General features: G+C 43.2%; 1 protein-coding gene across 2 annotated transcripts in view; it reads right to left on the bottom strand.

Annotated features, from left to right (window-relative positions):
* The window catches only part of CHN1 (chimerin 1), a 141,795-nt gene that overhangs the window by 3,592 nt on the left and 116,844 nt on the right, over positions 1 to 21,359 (bottom strand). For both annotated transcript variants that reach the window (XM_020805156.3, XM_078394068.1), the window contains exons 9-12: positions 8,674 to 8,847; positions 7,839 to 7,916; positions 4,261 to 4,398; positions 3,148 to 3,253 (exon numbers count right to left, since the gene is read on the bottom strand). In XM_020805156.3, coding sequence (XP_020660815.1) covers positions 3,148 to 3,253; positions 4,261 to 4,398; positions 7,839 to 7,916; positions 8,674 to 8,847 — 496 coding nt within the window. The remainder of the gene's footprint in view (positions 1 to 3,147; positions 3,254 to 4,260; positions 4,399 to 7,838; positions 7,917 to 8,673; positions 8,848 to 21,359) is intronic.

Genomic DNA, 21,359 nt, shown 5'->3' with positions numbered 1-21,359 from the left:
CGATGACCTTTGTCGGGAGAGAGACAGGGGGAGTGTGACCCTGTTGATACTCCTGGACCTCTCAGCGGCTTTCGACACCATCGACCATGGTGTCCTTCTGGATAGGCTGGCTGGGTTGGGAGTTGGGGGCACCGTTTTACAGTGGTTCCGCTCCTTCCTGGCTGACCGTGTCCAGAGGGTGGTGCTGGGGGACAGTTGCTCTGCCCCATGGCAGTTATGTCATGGGGTTCCTCAGGGCTCAATACTGTCCCCCACGCTGTTCAACATCTACATGAAACCGCTGGGAGAGGTCATCAGGAGGTTTGGGCTGAGGAGTCAGCAATATGCTGACGATACTCAGCTCTACCTCTCGTTTTCCACCAATCCAGGTGAGGCAGTTTCTGTGCTGAACTCGTGTCTGGACCTGATAATGGACTGGATGAGGGTTAATAAATTGAAACTCAATCCAGACAAGACGGAAGTGCTGTTAGTGGGTGCTTCACCGGACAGGCTGGAGGGCCATTTCCCCGCCCTGAATGGGGTTACACTCCCCCTAAGGGACAGGGTCCGCAGCTTGGGGGTGCTCCTGGACCCCAGTCTAACACCGGAAGCCCAGGTGGACTCGGTGGCCAGGGGCGCCTTCCTTCAGCTGCGGAAATTATACCAGCTACGGCCCTACCTGGACGAGCGGAGTCTCATGACAGTCACACATGCACTGGTAACATCCCGCATAGATTACTGCAATGCGCTTTACGTGGGGCTGCCTTTGAAGACGGTCCGGCGACTGCAACTGGTCCAGAATCGAGCTGCGCAGCTGGTGAGTGGTGCAGCCGCCAGGGAACATATCAAGCCGATTCTGTATAAGTTACATTGGCTACCAGTTGCTGCCCGGGCCCAATTCAAAGTGCTTGTTTTGACATATAAAGCCCTAAACGGCTTGGGCCCTGGATACCTGAAGGACCGCCTCCTTCCATATGAACCTACCTGGCAGTTAAGATCTAGCCAGGGGGGCCTTTTGAAAGAGCCGTCCCTTAAGGAGGTAAGAGGGACGGCTTGTAGACAAAGGGCCTTTTCGGCAGCTGCCCCCAGACTATGGAATGCCCTCCCGACTGAGATTCGTCTGGCGCCGACGCTGATGATATTTCGGCGCCAGGTCAAAACCCTCCTGTTCCAGAAGGCTTTTAATTGAAATAATATTAGCTGTGGGTCTGATGGCAATTTTAATTGTATCTTAATTGTATTTTAATTATTTTATCTTTTACTGTATTGAATTTTAATTATTGTAAGCCGCCCAGAGACCTCTGGGTAGTGTGGGCGGCATATAAATTGAATAAATAAATAAATAAATAAATCTGGAATTACTTTTCAGTTACAATTATTCAGCAAGAACATGAAGGAACATAGAAAAGAAAATGACTGGTTCACAACCTCCCTTTTTCTCTCATTCACATATACTCTCTCCTCAGTTGTTAGAAGCGCACGATACTTCAATGTACCCATTTTACTGAATACATGGAGGGGAAGATTTGGCTCTTTCCACTTACTTTTAAAAATTGTTGAAGAAAGCATTATAGTATCTCCAGGAAAGATGTTATCTCAGCTCTTACTGTGCAGAACTATGAAGATCTCCAACCTTCTAAGTATCCATTGCTCACAGCAACACATTCACCATGTACTGGCTCAAATCCTGTTGTATAACTTACACCTGTGGAAAGGTAATGTCGTCTCCAGAAGGGGAGATTTTTGGCAATTAAAGACTTCCTCCTTCTGTCCTGCAGCTCCTACAGCTTCCATGTGGTGAAAATGGTGACGGGGAGTCAGACAAGCTGCAGGGCAGAAGGATAAAGTTTTTAAATAGTAAAAACTTCACCCTTTTGGTGATGTCAAACTTCAACCTTTTGGTGATGTCATCACCCTTCAGGCATGTTATGCAACAGGACTTCAGTCATTACAATTTGCTTGAAATATTTGTTGCATTTTATTATTGACCTGCAAGTGGCCAGTTTAAATCTTAAGTTTCATGAAGTTACTTTTGCACCCCATCTCTGACATGGTAATTTTTCCCCAGAAGACTGAAGTGAATTTGAGTGATACATTCTCAGCAGGAAATCTTTATCTCTTCATCATGCATATCCAAATTGTTTCTGTCTTAAACACTCTTGGGTTAGTTTTGATGTAGCTATTTTTATTGACAGGGATGTGAGGCAGGGTGGGGGGCATTCCCATCCTTCTTCAGAAACTGATTACCTATAACTGCATAACAGCAATCAGGAAGTTTTGAGTCAAAGGATCTTTCAGTTTTGAAACAATGCTTTTGCAGACATGCTCAACAGTGCCACATCTTGGCCAGTCGAACAGACCACTTAAAAATATCCTGTAGCTAGCAGAATAACAAATGCAAGTTAGCCAAGCTTTAAAGGTAAGGCCAAAGTATTTAGATTGCAAATAACAATGGGAAAATATTAAAAGACTGAGAAACAGCTAGTTCTAGGGATCCACATATGCACGATCAAAGTAAGAGAGAAGCATAGATACACTAAGTAAATGCTGTCCTAAGCTATATAGGTTATGCTTTGAATAGCCAACATAACTCCTGATTAATGGAACTTACATGTCTCTTGGGGAGGCTGGCTTTTAAGATATCAAAAGGGACAGAAGTCACTTAAGTGCTGGTGTGACAGAGAACAAAGACCAATTAATATCTTTATTTACATTCAAAAGGCTTTGCTTGGCAGCATCACCCTTTGTCTTATCTTTCTTATTCCTGGCTCTTCTTAAAGATTACAGACAAACTCCTCTTGCTTAGCCTAGTAAATTACACTAGAGTAGGTCCACTGAAATCAATGGAATTCAGTAAACCAACTCTTCCAAAAGTTTCGCTGATTCAAATGGGCCTCCTGTAACTGAGATTTACTTTAGCATAGTACGTCGTAGGTTCCTCTGGATCAAAGAAATGTCCCGAGGAGCTAGCTCACTAAATCTCAACTGATTCAATGGGTCTTTTCTAGTGTGCTTTACTATGCTAAGCAGTAAGATTTTGGTCCATCTGTACGATGCAGGATATGGCCTGTGGCCTCAAAGAACCAAGTAATTCCAGACTAAGCTAATCATGTTCCTCTGAAAATATATAACCAGATTCACTGAGTGCAGGATCTTCCATTTCTGTACCTCTTTAAATGTGCCATGAGATAACGTAAGGTTTCACAGTGTGCAGGTGGCAGTAGTTCCAATGCTTCATGAAGTATCTCCAGCTGTTCATCAGGATCTGTGGTTTCTGAAACGGAGATAGGGGCATCAGATTTAAGCAAAAGGATGCAGAAAACGAAACTAAAGGAATGTCTTTCCCACATAACCATGTCTTAATATAGATATTTTCTACTGTCATCTGAGAGAATTAGACAAAAGGAAAACCAAAGAGATATCTTAACTCTTATGGAATTCCATCTGTCCATGTCCTTTTTAAAGGTAAAATCAGAAGGAGGAATAGCTGTGGCAAACATAAGGGGTTTGAACCTGAGCTTAACATTAATCATAGAAGAAGGAAATGTTTTATTTGGTTTACACAGCTAATGTTATCTATCTGGGAACATAGCTGGTGGTTGCTTTCCTATCACAACTACCTAATTCACACGGTACGCCTCACACAGAAGAGATTTGTGCTAGAGTGCTCAAAAATTTTGTGTCATTTACACTGTTAGGTAAATGCACGCTTCCAGGAAAAATCTTTCTCTAAGCTTTGCAATACAATTCTTGGTTCAAAAAATGAACCAAAATGTGTATTAGCTAAAAGGATGGTTGTTGGCTGTGAATACCCCTTCCGCACTGAGAACGGGGCATCCAAGCTGTGCACTAATTCGGTCCATCCAGGTCTCTGTGGCTACATCAAGAGTTACGACACCCTGCCCTCATGCAGAAAACCCACTGTGGCCATCCTCTCCAGAAGAAGGGGAACTTAGGCACCTGTCTTATTCTCTGCCTTTCTCAGAGGTACTGCCACTCGGTATCAGTTTAGCCATGGACAAAAACGGAAGAGGAGCCACATATCACTGACACAGAACCAAAGACATGATCATTGTGGAAAAGCCTGTCTGCCTGGGTGACGCCATCCATCGTTCTGCTATAACAAGATATTCTTGGCCAAGAAAGCTGTTGACCTCAACGAGCTTAAGGGTGACTTGGATTATTTGGCTGTTTCATAAAGCATAAGAAACCTAGACAATAAAAACCAACACACACACACACACACTTTTCAGTTGATAAACAGCTTCATCGAATGCTTACTTGCAGACTCTATAAACTTTGGGTAGGCATCATATGTGATTAGTGGAATTGGCAAGTCCCTGAAGTACAGTTTAAGTGCACCTGTGATAATATTGATGTCTTCGTACATATTCACCGAAATATCTGCTTTTTCCCCGTCTGCAGGTAAAAAGACAAAAACGCAAACTATGTATAACTATAAACAAATAGGAGCCTGAAAGAAACATAAGCAACAATACTATTTAAAGTACAATTCATACACAAACGGGATTTTGAACACAATAACAAATATTATCAGGTTCAAGGTTCTGACACTCACGTATAAAGCCCTTCATGGTTTGGAATCACATTACCTGTTGGAGTGTCTTTTCTCAATGTCATCTGCCCAACCCACCAGATCCTCTCAGGCTGGGCTCTTCGGTGTAACCACCCCAAGAAAGGCCTGAAACTCATCTACTTGAGGTAGGGCCTTCTCGATGGTGGCACCTATGTTATGGAAACAACTCCCAGAGGAGCTACACCTGGCCTCTTCCCTGTATTCATTTAGGAGGTAGTTAAAACACTACTATTCAAGGAGGCCTTTCACATCTACCATGGGTGAATGCTTTGCCTCCAGTCTTGCCTCTCCTCGAAAATTGGTTGTACCATTGTTTAAGTTTTTAGACCATGCTTTTGTTATTTTGTTATATTTATTTTTCTGTAGTTTCTTTTAACTGTCTATAAGCCACCCAGAATAGTGCTTTGACACGAATGAGGCGGTATATAAATCAAAGTAATAAATTAATAATAAATATTTCCTCAAGCAATTGTAATTCCTCCTTAATATAAACCTAGTCCAAATTTTCTATACAATATGTTCTGCATTCAGACAGAACAGATAAAACACACACTTGTCCGATATCTTTGCTTATGGGAAACCATTTTCTTTCTCTGCACTCTGTCCTAAAACACCTATTTGTAGCCCATAGCTACTCATGATTCATACAGTCAAAGGCTTTTATGTGACCTATAAAAGATAAAGTGATATTTCCTGAAAAGGATAAATATGGATATGAAAGAGAAATAACTCTGATGAGCAAGAGCAGACTATTATGTTTCTGCAGAATATATTTATGTATTTGTATGTTATGGGGTATGATAAAAGGAACAACAGGTAAGTTTGGCCTTGGAGTTCAAAACGAAGCAGGGCAAAGGCTAATATAGTTTTGTCAAGAGAACAAGCTGGTCATCACAAACACTCTTTTCCAACAACACAAGAGGCTACTATATACATGGACTTCACCAGATGGACATTACCCAAATCAGATTGATTATGTTCTTTGTACCCAAAGATGGAAAAGCTCTATACAGTCAGCTAAAACAGTGGTTCTTAACCTTTGTTACTCGGATGCTTTTGAACTGCAACTCCCAGAAACCCCAGCCAGCACAGTTGGTGGTGAAGGCTTCTGGGAGTTGCAGTCCAAAACTCCTGAGTAACCCAAGGTTAAGAACCAGTGAGCTAAAACAAGACCTGGAGCTGACTGTGGCTCTGACCATCAGCTTTTTTAAAGCAAAACTCAAGCTTAAACTGAAGAAAGTAGGAAAAACCACTGGGCTAGTCAGGTATAATCAAATCAAATCCCTTATGAATACACAGTGGAAGTGAAGAACAGATTTAAGGAACTAGATTTGGTGGACAGAGTGCCTGAAGAACTTTGGATAGATGCTCGTAACATTGTACAGGAGGCAGCAACAAAAACCATCCTAAAGAAAAGGAAATGTAAGAAAGCAAAGTGGCTGTCCATCGAGTCCTTACAAATAGCAGAGAAGAGAAGGGAAACAAAATGCAAGGGAGATAGGGAAAGTTACAGAAAATTGAATGCAGACTTCCAAAGAGTAGCAAGGAGAGACAAGAGGGCCTTCTTAAATGAACAGTGCAAAGAAATAGAAGAAAATAATAGAAAGGGAAAAACCAGAGATCTGTTCAAGAAAACTGGAGCTGTTAAAGGAACATTTTGTGCAAAGATGGATGTGATAAAGGACAAAAATGGTAGGGACCTCACAGAAGCAGAAGACATCAAGAAGAGGTGGCAAGAATACACAGAGGAATTATACCAGAAAGATCTGGATGTCCCAGACAACCCAGATAGTGTGGTTGCTGACCTTGAGCCAGACATCCTGGAGAGTGAAGTCAAGTAGGCCTTAGAAAGCCTGGCTAACAACAAGGCCAGTGGAGGTGATGGCATTCCAGTTGAACTAATTAAAATCTTAAAAGATGCCACTATTAAAGTGCTACACTTTAAAGTGCCAGCAAGTTTCGAAAACTTAGCAGTGGTCAGAGGACTGAAAAAGATCAGTCTACATCCCAATCCTAAATAATGCTCCAATTACTGTACAATTGTACTCATTTCACACGCTAGCAAGGTTATGCTCAAAATCCTACAAGGTAGGCTTCAGCAGTATGTGGACCAAGAACTCCCAGAAGTACAGGCTGGATTTTGAAGGGGCAGAGGAACTAGAGACCAAATTGCTAACATGTGCTAACTTTATGGAGAAAGTCAGAGAGTTCCAGAAAAACATCTACTTCTGCTTCATTGACTATGCAAAAACCTTTGACTGTGTGGACCACAGCAAACTATGGCAAGTTCTTAAAGAAATGGGAGTGCCTGACCACCTTATCTGTCTCCTGAGAAATCTCTATGTGGGGCAGGAAGCAACAGTTAGAACTGGATATGGAACAACTGATTGGTTCAAAATTAGGAAAGGAGTACAAGGCTGTATATTGTCTCCCTGCTTATTTAACTTATATGCAGAATACATCATGCAGAAGGCTGGACTGGATGAATCCGAAACCAGAATTAAGACTGCAGGAATATCAACAACCTCTGATATGCAGATAATACCACTCTGATGACAGAAAGTGAGGAGGAATTAAAGAGCTTCATGAGAAGAGAAGACTCCCTGGAAAAGACCCTGATGTTGGGAAAGTATGAAGACAAGAGGAGAAGGGGACGACAGAGGATGAGATGGCTGGACAGTGTCACCGAAGCTACCAATATGAATGTGACCAAATTCAGGGAGGTAGTGGAAGACAGAAGGGCCTGGCGTGCTCTGGTCCATGGGGTCATGAAGAGTTGGACACGACTTAATGACTAAACAACAACAACAAATGTTATTGGTAATGTTGGAAACCTGTTCCATTTTCCCTAGCACCATGCAATTCTTTAAACAGCCCACTGGCTTCACAATGAACCATAAAAGGAGAGCCAGGGACCAACAGTAGGCAGGATCAAAGGAAGGGAGGCCTGAATGTTGTGGTGCAGACCAAATCACATTAGATTATGGACCCAGTGTGGACGCTGACACCAAAACAACTCATAGTCGCCATGTGATCACCGAATCTGAAGCGTAAAACAGGCTGTGAATCAAGCTGCAGCATAACCCGAAGCACTCCAATTTGACTTGCCAGTGTAGTTGCAGCCTCAGTCTGAAAAATTGCTTCTTGCCCGATATGAATAAACAGGCTGTTCCAGAAACACAAATTTCTAAGGGTCATGAAAAATCAGATCTTTGGATTTAGCCAGTGTAGTGGCTGTAACGGTGTCTAGAAAAGAATATACCTCTATCAAAAGCCATTTTGACATCTTCAATGAGATCACTGAATCCAGATACTCTGTAGAGTCCTTCAGAATTGAGACCTGTTAAGTTAAAAACATCACTAGATTAAACATAACATGTATCCTTTCAGTCAGATTCTTTCCAGCTAGCAATTCATAAATAAGAGCTAAGCTTTAAAAGCCTCACCTTTCTTTCTGAGCCTAAACTTCACCATCCGCCCTCACTCCTCAATCAAGAGAACTGTCACCCAATAATTTTATCCAAACATATTTATGATAATGGCTCCTAGAGTGTGGAGGGTGCCACCAAATTAAGAAGGAATTTGGAAACAAACCACTCACATTGGAATACTTAAACTGATTTGCATGTATTTAAATATCACATAAACAGCAATCAAGCAAAGTGTGATTAGGCAGGGAAGACTTGGAGGAGAAAATAATGTGTAATTACCAGAGAGTAGCTATATATATTTTATCTATCCTTTCTCTCAAAACCATATTAGTACGAGGAACATCACTAGCAAGCATAAACATCATCAAAGTGCACTGCCAACAAGCTATTGGTATATTGTGCAATGTTATAACAATACGTTGAAAGTTGTAGATCAACTCCATAGTCCTAGGTAAAAAGAGGATTCCCCAGAAACATGATATTTTTTAACATCTGATGCAAATTAAATATTGAACATCAGTTGTTCAGAATATTAAATGCTCAGAGAAACAGAGAAACTTGCAATGCCCCATGCAAAATGTCTTTGAGATCAGGACCTCTGTCGACTCAGAGCGGGCTATAAAGGGACCATGAACACGGCAACAGGTGCCTCGGGGAACAGCTTACCTCTAGATTCAAGCTCCCTAATGCACATGTCTACAACCATTGGTCTCTTTGTGAAGTGGGCTTTTACCAGGGTGGTGAGATCACAGCTGTACACTTTCTTAACATGCTTCAGGTCAGGTTTGCAGTCATTTGGGACCATCTTGGAACACTGCTTATGAACATTCAAGCCACAGTCTGGTGGAAATAAGAAAAGGAAACAGAACAAAAAGCATTATCCTACAACTGAATTCCATTAAAATGTTAACGGTCAGTCATGTACTGCTTCCAGAGAACTGAGCAAGGGTATGCACAGTTTCAGAAACACCACGACCTGGCTTCTATACGCTTCTACCAAGTTTCAGCTTTCAGCTCAGCATTACCACTTCATTGCAATATCCATCGTCACAGTTTTTCAGGAAGGTAGGCAGACTTTTGAATATACTTGTCAATCACCGTGCTTAAACACGGGTGCATCCAACTATGGGGAAGAGTTGTGAATGTCTCCGTATGACTTTTCCCCCCATTCAAAGACAAAGCAAAGCTTTGGATGATGATTTCTCAACGCTTGACAGGAGAATGAATAAATAGGCTAGGTTTCTAAGACGGTATCGATTGAACTTGCTCGTATGGTACAAACTGATTTTGCACAAAGATATAGATAAACAGCAAATATTAAAAGTACCAGTAATAAATACTTATTTACTGATGCTCCACTGTGACAGCCAGATTTTCCTTCAACTCTGAAGATGGACAGTATCCAGCAAGCTAATTTAAGGGGCATGGAGCAAGCTTCACAGTACTCAGCCCCCTGCCCCCCCCAACACTCTGCTGCCATTGCCTGCCTCTCGCCCCCCCAGCAGCTGCCTCACTGACTCTTGTCCATATGAAGTGATGCAACGGTATTGAAAAGATTCCTGGCATGAGCATGTGTGCTCAAAAGCACTGACGTGGCGCTTCACGTAGGTGTCCATTCCATTGTATATGCCTACATGCCCTTTCCAGCGGGTCTCTTGCCTCCTTGGGGTTCTAAGTAAAACCAAAGTTGGTTCATTAGCTTGAGGTCCACCCACCACTGTCAGTGAACCCGTTTCCTTCTTTGTGCAAAGCACAAAGCAGTGGTCCATTGCCATGCATGTGCCCATCAGACAGAGAAAGATGAAAAGGGGAGGACGGTAGTCTTGAGTTATAGAGCAAAAACGCCACGATGAAAACGAATCCCCTGGCTCTACTTGGCAGGCTTATTCACAGCTTGTAAAACTGGCAGTCCTCCTTATCTTCATTTTCTGATTACCCAAATGTTTTGTAATTTTTTTTCCAGGCCACCAAGGCAGGAGAGATTATGCGATGTTTAATTTTATTAGCCAGCAGAAAGCTCCAACACACAGTGAGATAGATGTTCAGATATCACAATTTGCAATGTCTCTGATAAGGTCTTCTTTCCCCTTATTTTTTTTTCCTAGGGCATCATGGCAAAGACTTAATATTGAAGAACAGAAAAGATCGATTCAAGCCTCCTCCACGGAAAGCTGAAATGATGTGCTTTCATTAATGCATGAGCAAACACAAGAACTGTAAGCACTGTATTAAGACTGCCCCATGAGGGCCCATTTCAAATATTTGCTGAGAGTACAATAAGCAGAGCTGTCACTTTCTCGTCTGTTGCTGATTTGATTTTAGTCGGCTCTAACCTTCATTGGGCTTCTAATTCACTGAAATATACAGTTGCTGAGTATGCTTTATAGAAACATCATCATACGTTAAACACATGGCCATCATATTTTATATGCTACCTTGGGGAAGAGCAAATACATATAAATGAGAAAAGAAGATGCATAAGCTACTAAAAAAAGACAATGGACGAATTTGCACAGCGGTGCAACGGGTATGAAATCAGAAGGTGCAAAGTAGACTTCAGATAAGCCCCATTGGGGGGCAACAGAAAGGCCACGTGGGGGTTGATGAAGGAACAGCTGATCACCATGCTGGGGGAAAAGTGTACGCATACCCCGTATTTCTGGTTTATCCTACACTAGTGCTGGGCATGCTCATTAATGGGACTGAAGGCCTCCCACAGAGGTGAGTCACATGCCTTTGTATGGTTTCATTTAATCTGAACTGGGGCGGGTGATCTCAGAAAGGCTGGGGGCCGTTTTTCACATTTGCCAGCAACCCGAGGGTAGGCTGTAGCCAAAGAAATGGCTTTGCTGATCCTCATTTTTATTACGAAGGTTGCTACTGTCTGTTTCTGTTAAGTGGAACATGGATTTAATTAAAACAGAACAGGTTGTTCTGTATTTTTAACGGAATGAAATCTCTAACAGCCTCCAATGGCCAATTAAATCGGGGTCATATGAGGCGAAGGGACCCAAAGCAGCATTCACCCCTCTGTTTCCTCCCAGGACAAAGGGATGTGGTGGGACTGGAAGCCACATGCACCCCACAGGCACCAGTTACCTCTTCTGCTCTACACAATTTATATTCTGGATACTTACAACCTTAATTCCACCCAGAGGTAAGCTTACAATCTTGCGAGGAGCCACAACCGAAGGAAACCTTGTGTCTTTCAAAGGCTGTGGACATTTCCTCCCTTCATTTGTATTTATTTATTTATTTATTTATTTATTTATTTAATTTATATGCCGCCCACTTTCAAGAACACTGTCTACAACACCGCCTTGTCCACCTTCGGCAAGAAGACCAGAAAGATGGCTGACTGGTTCGAAGCCCATTCGGAGGAGTTAATGCCAGCCATTGAGGATAAGAGAAGAGCTCTAGCAGCATACAAAGCCTGTCCTAGCAAGTACAACCTGCAAGCTCTTCGAGCCGCTCGTAGCCAAGTCCAACAGGCTGCCAGGAGATGCTCCAATGACTATTGGCTTCAGCTTTGCTCTCAGATACAGATAGCAGCGGACACAGGTAACATCAAAGGAATGTATGATGGTATCAAGCAGGCCTTAGGTCCATTACAGAAGAAATCTGCTCCCTTAAAGTCTACTACAGGTGTGATCATCCAGGACCGAGCACAGCAGATGGAACGCTGGGTGCAGCACTACTCCGAGCTATATTCCAGAAAGAATGTAGTAACCGAAGAAGCATTAAATAACATTGAGTGCCTGCCTGTCTTGGAAGAGCTGGACAGCGAACCAACCCTAGCAGAAATAAATGCGGCCTTGGATTCCCTCACCTCTGGCAAGGCACCTGGAAGGGACAACATCCCTGTTGAAGTGCTGAAATGCGGTAAGGAGATCATCATCACCGAACTGTATGAAATCTTTTGTCTCTGCTGGAGGGAAGGTGGAGTACCACAGGACATGAAGGACGCAAACATTGTCACGTTGTACAAGAACAAAGGTGACAGGGGTGACTGCAATAACTACCGTGGTATCTCTCTTCTTAGCGTTGTAGGGAAGCTGCTTGCCCGTGTTGTGCTGAAGAGGCTCCAGGTGCTTGCAGACAGAGTCTATCCGGAATCACAGTGCGGATTTCGAACAAATAGATCCACCACTGACATGGTATTCTCCCTCCGACAGTTGCAGGAGAAATGCAGGGAACAACAACAGCCACTCTTAGTGGCCTTCATAGACCTTACAAAAGCATTTGACTTGGTTAGCAGGGATGGCCTTTTCAAAATACTTCCCAAGATTGGATGTCCACCTCGTCTCCTTAACATCATCAGGTCCCTCCACGATGGAATGAAAGGCACTGTAGTTTTTGACGGCTCAACATCAGATCCCTTTGACATCCGAAGCGGAGTGAAACAGGGCTGTGTCCTCGCACCAACACTTTTTGGGATCTTTTTTGCTGTCATGCTGAAGCATGCCTTTGGAACTGCAACAGAAGGTGTCTATCTCCGGACTAGATCAGATGGAAAGCTCTTTAATCTCTCTAGATTGAGAGCGAAGACCAAAGTCCAACTGAAATGCATGAGGGACTTCCTCTTTGCAGACGATGCAGCCATTGTTGCCCACTCTGCTGAAGACCTCCAACAACTCATGAACCGTTTCAGCAAGGCCTGCCAAGACTTTGGACTAACAATCAGCCTGAAGAAAACACAAGTCATGGGCCAGGGTGTGGACTCACCTCCCTCTATTACCATCTCCACACAAGAATTGGAGGTTGTTCATGACTTTGTGTACCTTGGCTCAACCATCTCTGACACCCTCTCTCTAGATGTCGAGCTGGATAAACGCATTGGGAAAGCAGCCACCATGTTCTCTAGACTCACAAAGAGAGTATGGCTCAATAAGAAACTGACAACACATACCAAGATCCAGGTCTATAGAGCCTGTGTCCTGAGCACACTCCTGTACTGCAGCGAGTCCTGGACACTTTGTGCCCGGCAGGAGAGGAAGCTGAACACCTTCCATATGCGTTGCCTACGACGGATTTTTGGTATCACCTGGCAGGACAGAGTTCCAAATAGAGTAGTCCTAGAACGAGCTGGAATTTTCAGCATGCATACATTACTGAAACAGCGACGTCTACGCTGGCTTGGGCACGTTGTGAGAATGGCTGATGGTCGGATTCCAAAGGATCTCCTATATGGAGAATTAGTGCAGGGAAATCGCCCCAGAGGGAGACCACAGCTGCGATACAAGGACATCTGCAAGCGGGATCTGAAGGCCTTAGGAATAGACCTCAACAGATGGGAAACTCTGACATCTGATCGTTCAGCCTGGAGGCAGGCAGTACATCACGGCCTCTCCCAATTTGAAGAGACCCTTGTCCAGCAGGCTGAGGCAAAGAGGAAGTCACAAAGGAAGCAAAACCAGGGAGCTGGACAGGGGACAGATTGGATTTGTCTCCAGTGTGGAAGGGATTGTCACTCTCGAATTGGCCTCCTCAGCCACACTAGACGCTGTTCCAAGTCCTCCATACAGAGCACGATACCATAGTCTTTCGAGACTGAAGGATGCCTACTATGATGCCGCCCACTCTACCCAAAGGTCTCTTTGGGTAGATCTTTTCTTGAACTGGAAAAAAGCATTAATGATGCCATTCAGTAGCATCATGAGCTACCCAGCTCATATTACTTTCATCTTCTCTAAGTCTTCAAAGCACAGACCTTGGAAGTAATTCATCACAAATAAAATGTTGTTTATAAAGAACCAATCACACAAATCATTTAATCAGAGAGTAATGGAGTTGGAAAGGGCCTAGAAGGCCATTGAGTCCAGACCCTTGCTCAGTGCAGGAATCCAAATTAAAGTAGATCTGAAAGAGGGCTGCCTAATTTTCTCTTGATTGCCTTGGGGGTTGGAACGCTCACAACCTCCTGAGGTAATTGGTCCCATTGTCATACTTCTCTAACAGTTAGGATATTTTTCCTGATAGTCAATTGAGATCTAGATTCCTGTAACTTGATTATAATTACAGTAGTTCCTTTTCCTAACAATGAATATAAAATTAATTACATTGCAATTGTAACTTGACAAGGAGTAACCTCACTTCTTTGGGAACAGTTTTGAAGTTACTTTTACAGTTATTGGGGGAGGGTCTTTATCAAAGCATGGAAAAGGAACATCCCACGGCTGAAGTCATGGCTTGCCCTGTGTCTCGTGCTTCTGAATGGAAAACAATTGGATGTTTCCAAAATATAACTAAAAATAACTATTTCAGTGGCTTCCACTGAATATCAAACATTTACTTTTAAAATGGTGATAATAACATTAACAAATATTAACTACATTGGAGGGGTCCTCTGGAATTCTAATTATAACTTGTAACTTTTTAAAAGGAACCTTTTAAGATCTGGCTATAAATATTGTCTCCCAAGCTGCCTTGCAGCCAAGCCTTTGCCTTTCCAGGAAGAAGCGTTCTCTCTTGGCCTCTTTGTTCATGCGGATTGTCTTGGCAAGACTGTTTTGCTTGATCTTTGCAGCACAACTGAATGCCGAGTGCAGCAGAAAGCAGGATCTCTTGATCTTCGATTTGCATCCTTGGAGTTTAGGGCACTTTGTATGGATTTTCTCTTTCTGATTTTACCACAGTCCTATGAAGTAGGTTTTTGGCAAGACAATTAAATGAGCCATCCAGTCTGTCTCACAGCTGAGACTGGATCTGAATTCAGATTTCCTACAACTAAAGCCAACTGTGGCGATTACATCAGATCGGCTGAAGAGTCCACTACCAATGCCATGGAAGGTTGAGCACAATAACCATATTACACCTGCTTGCCCTCATTGGCAAGTGTCACAATGACACTATTAAAATCACTGCCATTTCCCCCCCAAAATATCAACTATGTGTAGTTCAAAGCCCAATTCACTAAAGCACAAGTGGGCAATGTGTGGCTATGGAAATATTTGGCATCTCTACACAACATGGGTGACAGTCAGGGCTGAGGAAAACTATAGTCTAATAATATATAAGTTACAGCAATATATTGAGTAAAATGTTTTTGTTGACAGTGTGAAAATATATTAAATAATTGAAGAGCATAGTGACACAACACACATTAACAATGCAAAACCAGATCATCCAATCATAGGCACTCTTCATTATGGCTAGTAGGCATGAAGTACGTTTTCCAAGAAGCGGTCATATTATCAATGAAGAAAATTAGTTTGAATACATCTTCAAGATTATTAGTAGAATTCTGGACACAGAAGCAAATGTAGAAATAAAATTACCTGTTTGTACCCTGAAAGGGTACAAACATCTAATAGCTTGAGAAAAACAAAGAAAGCAAGAGTTACTTCCGCTGTTAGCCTTTTTTCCACATGAATTCTAACTATGTCTGAGAAAATGAAGGGCAGTGTGTTTGAAATGCACCTTAATTGTTTTCTTGATTAATTTGGTTAATCAATATAATTAGAGCAGAACCCAGAAAAACTTTAATCGCATGCATACAAAAGCCTGCTACAACTTTTGATGCAAACTTTGTACTAATTTACTTTTATCTATTTGCATTCGCATGCTTTCGAACTGCTAGGCTGGCGAGGAGCTGGGACAAAGTGACGGGCGCTCACTCTGTCGCGTGGATTGGATCTTACAACTGCTGGTCTTCTGACCCTGGAGCAGAGAGTCTGCGGTTTACCCTAAATTAGTATTAAAAACCAAAGCCCTCAAGGAGGTGTAATAATATCAACTAATGCATTTCCGAATGGTAAAACACCAATGGACAAACATTTCTGTTTCAGGGGCTGAAATCCTGTTACTTAGCCTACTGAGTCACAACGACAGTAGGGCCCATGGAATGTACAGAGGAGGAAACTCACAAAATCCCCACAAATTCAACAGGACTTCAGCCAGGGCCAAGTATTTCTGTGCTGTAAAGTCATCCAATAGGGGTAAACAGAATGACAGAAGGATAAATGTTGCCCTTGGTATAAATTCCAGGTTAGACGCAAAAACCCTTGGATGACACAGAACTATTTGGTGTCACCCTGTGTATACAGTTCTGCTAATGCAAGTAACCACATTTAAGGAGATGAATGGGCCCATTCATCCTGTTCACTTGGTCTGATGCTAGTAGGCACACTAGAGCTTGGAACCGTTACTTTTTCTGGAGTACAAAAATTCCAGAATTCCCCAGTCCTGAAGGCTACTGACTGTGTTGGCTAGGGCAATTCTCAGCAGTTTTGTGGTCCTTGCCACCAGAAATAACAGGAGGATTCTTTTCACACCGAGAGAAGACTCTGCCCTACAAATATGCCACATAATGCAGGAGATGGACCCGATGTGATTGCTGGGGCAGGACAGCCCTCTCACATGATAATTAATTGTGAACACTAGGAATCACAATCAGTTAATAACAGTTAATCACCAAAGGGGGGGGGGAATGCCAGAATGGAGTGGCTCCTGCAGCCTAACGTGGTGTTGGCAGAGCAACCCGAAATGGTGCCCTTTAGGCCTGCTTCAGCTGCACCCAGGATGGGGAGGACACAGATATGATGAATACATGAAGTGCATTAAGATACAAGACAAATTCCCAGAAACCAGCAGATGTCAACACGGAGGAGAGCCATGTGAGGGGCCCAACATATCCAGAACTAACACTAGCACAATGGCTGAATCACCACCAGTCGCCGGCCACCACACACTGCGCCCAGTCTTTAGCTCCTCGACAGCCACTGAAGGGGAACTTGTGAGACCTTAAGAGCAGCTTTTTGTGATCCCTTAGAGGGAGGCATGTGATTCAGACCCTGCAATCATCGGGATGACGGTGTGCAAACACAAAGCTCAGGAAAACTGAAAGACGTCACGGAGCAAAGCTTTCTGGGACCTAGTTTCTGCTCTGCTTTGTTCAGAATGAAGCAGCCAGCCACTCCCCCCCCCCCCATCTCTCCCACTCAAGGCTTTGGAAAAATCTGGCCCTGAAGGATTATTTTAATGTAGGTGGCTATGCATGGTGTGTGAAAGAACATTATATAAACCATATCCAAGCAGGAGACAAACCCACCCACGTGCCAGCGAAGAGAGAAGGTGCAAGCTGGTTGCCATGGTATGTCACGCACTGCTGAAAAGATACTTATTATGAATTTACTCTGAGAAAGGACCAACAAGTTCTCATGCTAAAAATTAATCTAACCCGCTGCTTACTGGGCAAATCTCCATACAGATTCCCCCACTTCTTCCTTCCTTCTGACATGCAATGATGTTAAAGGTAATTATAGAATGTACGGCTTCTGGAGAGGAGAGGGGAAGTGCACAATCCAACCAAGAGTTGGATTCAGAAGGGCCACAATACAATCTTGATCTTCTCGCATGTGCCACTTGCAAGTTGGTAACACACCCTTATCAAGTATACTTGGAAGTTCGTATTAAGAACACCAAATGGTTTGTGAGTTGGTAAGCTGCTTTTGAAAGGGAACGGCTACAAGAACATGCTGAAGCCGTCACTAACTAGGATCCAGAGCACTGCTGGTTTGACCCACAGGATCTAAGTTTTCCTGGAAGACGTAAATAAACCAAAAGGCTGACAGCCAGACTGCCTTTTAAAACTTGAACATACCGTCTTTCACCTAAAATCTCTGCTCTGAATGTCCCAAGTTTATCAAGGCAGCGGTGGGGATGAACTTGAGCTCTGCACGGATATCCCTATTGCTTGCTACGTCCTCCTGGCATCTGAAGTAGGCTCCAGGGATGAGATCCCTGTCAAAAAGCCCATCTCCGATGAAGCCCTCCTCTAAAGAAAACAAGGGGCCTGCATCCCAAACCCTTCTCGCGATAATGATTTCTAGGAAGGCGGCGACTGAGCTCTTGGTTTGTCACCAGCAGACTTGCAACAAGAGACCCAAATACAACTCTGTGCCTACATGGCTCTGTGGTGCGTACCTGCAGCTTTGTAGATGGGTGGGGCTCTCCTATAGAAACCTGCCCCTCTATCACTGGACAGCCAGTTTACCAACCATGTATGAAGACCCACATTCCACTTCCCTGCTCCCTGTCTCCTCGCCCCACCCGCAGCAACTGTTCCTACAAGCAACAGCCTCAGGAGACCATCTCTTGGATGGTTTCCTCCTGCCTGTTTCGTGCTTTCTCCTGATGGGCCTGGTTTTCTATCGTACTAAGTTGTCATAATGACAGTGAATACAAAATGTGGGTAGCTTTAAGCTCCTGTCATCCTTATTTTCATTTAATTACATACAGCATTCTTCTGCCGCACCAGAGATCTAACTACATTCTATCTAGTAGGAGGTTAAGATAGCAACGGTAGGCTTACACACTTTCCTTGCTTGGAAGCAACAAGCCACAAATTACATTGCTGTTACCTGTGACACAATATTCTTTTGGAAGGGGAAGCAATGAAGACAATATAAAATTATATTTGCGAAGTCATATAATGATGGGGAATTAAGGTCTTCTATTGGTATAACAAATACAGTGGCGCCTCGCAAGACAAATTTAATTTGTTCCGTGGTTAATGTTGTCTTGCGAAAAATTCATCTTGTGAAACGTGTTTTCCCATTGAAATCTAATTAATGCGTTCCTATGGGCAAAAAAAGGCAGAACAAAGTCACATTTGGTTTACAAAGGCTTTATTAGGTGCTCTTTAAAGCCATACATATTGTGCAGATGATTTCAAAAATTTCAATCAAAAAACATTAACTTTTTAAACATCATAGAAAAACATTTAAAAATCAGCAAACATGAGGCAGGAACAAAAAACAGAAAACATTCGTCTTGCGAAGCAGGGCCATAGGAACATTTGTCTTGCGAGTCATCAACCCTCCCATTGCCAAAACCATTTGTCTTGCGAGTTTTTTGTCCTGCAAGGCATTTGTCTTGCGAGGCACCACTGTAATATGATCTAGTTGCCTTTCCTAGTTACTTTTAAAAGATGTTAATGATGGATAGGGAGAATCAATAAGCAGAGCTCTTTTTATTGTATTTTGAGGCAGAATTGCTCTTTTCTTGCTTTTGTTTTATTTAGGCCACAACCAGGGAAATGCAATGCTCTGCACTCTCAAGAACAAGAACACTCCTCACCAACTTCTGAGAAAGCATTTTGCCACTCCCTCTATGTTTTTAATGCATTTTATATTGCCTTACATTCAATCATAACTATACTGGTTTAAGAGATTAGTCAAGAAAAGTATCAGGTATCATCATCATCATCCTGTGCTGTCAAATTCATTCTGACTTATGGAAACCCTTTTCATGATCTTCCAGGTAGAGCTTACTCAGAATTGACTTCCCATTCCCTCCTTCTGGGGGAGTCTCGGAACTGTGCAGCTTGACCACGGCCACACAGGCTGGCTCTTCTCCCATCGGGCACAGTGGGGAAATCAAACTCCTAACCTCTAGCTCCACATCCAGATAGCTAACCACTGAACTATCCAGTCAGCCCAAGAAAGGTATAGAGGGGTGTAAAATGAAATCAGTTGGAACACAAGACTTCCACAGTGCTGCCAGAGTGAGGAAGCCTTCGCAGGCAGCAAATTTTTGGTGCTGTCCTTAGAAGATAGCAAACCATCAACTGTTGCACACGTGGTACACATACAGGCAGAGGACAATGGACAGGTCGACCAAGACATTCACATAGCACCAGGCTGGGGCAGGAGGGGCTCCGGAATGCATTGTGTCGCTCACCCTACACTGCCTTGACACCTGCGAAGAGGCACAAGGAGCCTGTGGGTGGGATCTCACTTAGTTCTACTGTTCAACCACCTTTCTGTCCATCAGTCAGGCTGCCCATTTTCTTCCTTCTTCTGTGCCTTTCCATGGGTATTTTAAATCAGCTTTCATGTTGCAGTTCTTTAAAAAAAATGGCTACCTTAAAATCTGTCCAAAGAGGCACAGACATTGGTGCTGTGGGTGACAAAAGGGTTGCCTGTCTGCTCTATTAACATCCCAGCGCCGAACTGGTGTGTCTTTTGGGGGGTAGGGCTGCACAGTGGTACATTGATGCAATTTTCAGGCGTGCTGCATGCATGCCATTGCAACAGTGCATCTGTCTGCATACATTAAAACACTACCTTCACGATTCTGAGGGAGGCAAGGACTGCTGCTGCTCCCTCCTGAAGACACCCGTGGTTTTCAAATGGGAAGGGAGGGAGTGACTCATTCAAGGACCTGCTCAAAGCCAATGATGGCAAAAAACCGGAAGAGTTCCCCACGAAGACTGAGCTGGGTAAGGGGGCTGCCCGTCTAAATGGCAGAGAGCTCACTGGGCAGCTGGCTTACCTATGATGCTATATCCCTTATCTACATGGAGGGGAAGTTGTTTTTCGGATAATTCCCAGAATGCCCCAGCCAGCATGGCTCCTGGCTGTGGTTTTCTGGGGGGGGGGAGTTGACTTGTCTGAAATTCAAGCAAGTAACTTTTGCCATCTCTGATCATCAGTAAACCACCTTGTGGTATACCTAGAGGGAGAAGATACGGTTTGGAATTTCTGTCTCAAATCAGAACAGGGCTGGCAGAGCCTTACAAGCTATTGCCATCTACTACTACTGCCTTTATAGTAAAACAACCTGACCCCAAGCATTAGGCTCAGTCTGCAAGCTTCCTGTGCACTTCAGTGGAGGGGCACAATTTGGGGGGTTTGGCCAGACCTCTCAATATTATAAACCTTACCCTACAGGCAGGGAAATCATGTGTCTACAACACGTAATAACAGATGATGGAACAGAATAGTTCTTCAACCATTTGTTTGCCTGGGTGGGGGGGAAGAAATTTTCTCTGCCCAGAAAACATTCTAAGGTCCTTGTTTGACAAAAGAAATTAACTTCAATAATTGATGCCACACAAGTGTGAACATGACTGATTATCCCTAAAATGACATTCCGGTACCTATACCAGCAACAATTTGTGTTGAAATGTTCTCTCTCTGATTTTCATGCAGGATGAATTCCCAAAATATACAGCGCAGACACACCTGAGTTTGCACAAAACAGTAGATACACATCCTGTGTATGGATTTGATATATAAGGAATATCATGTGTGATGTGTATACATGGGTCGCTCCTTGTCTTCATTTGGCATTGGTATCTAGTATAGACAGGCAGGAGTCTGTAATTTCAACTTTACCTCCTATGGGTGTAATGTTTATGCTCTTTCCTACACCTTTTAATAGTGTTTAATGTCTGCATCTGCATTGTATTTTTATAGCTTGACTTTATTCTGGTTTTGAAATGCTGAAACACCTTGTTGATGTCTCAGTCTCTCTCTCTCTCTTTCTTCCCTGATATTCTAGCAACCAATAATTATATGTAACTGGGGAAGCCTTGAGCAATCAGGATTTTTCAGTTATTTTTTGTT

The sequence above is a fragment of the Pogona vitticeps genome, chromosome 1 (assembly GCF_051106095.1).
Source record: "Pogona vitticeps strain Pit_001003342236 chromosome 1, PviZW2.1, whole genome shotgun sequence".
NCBI lineage: Eukaryota > Metazoa > Chordata > Lepidosauria > Squamata > Agamidae > Pogona > Pogona vitticeps.
This window is presented reverse-complemented; position numbering and strand designations above follow the sequence as displayed.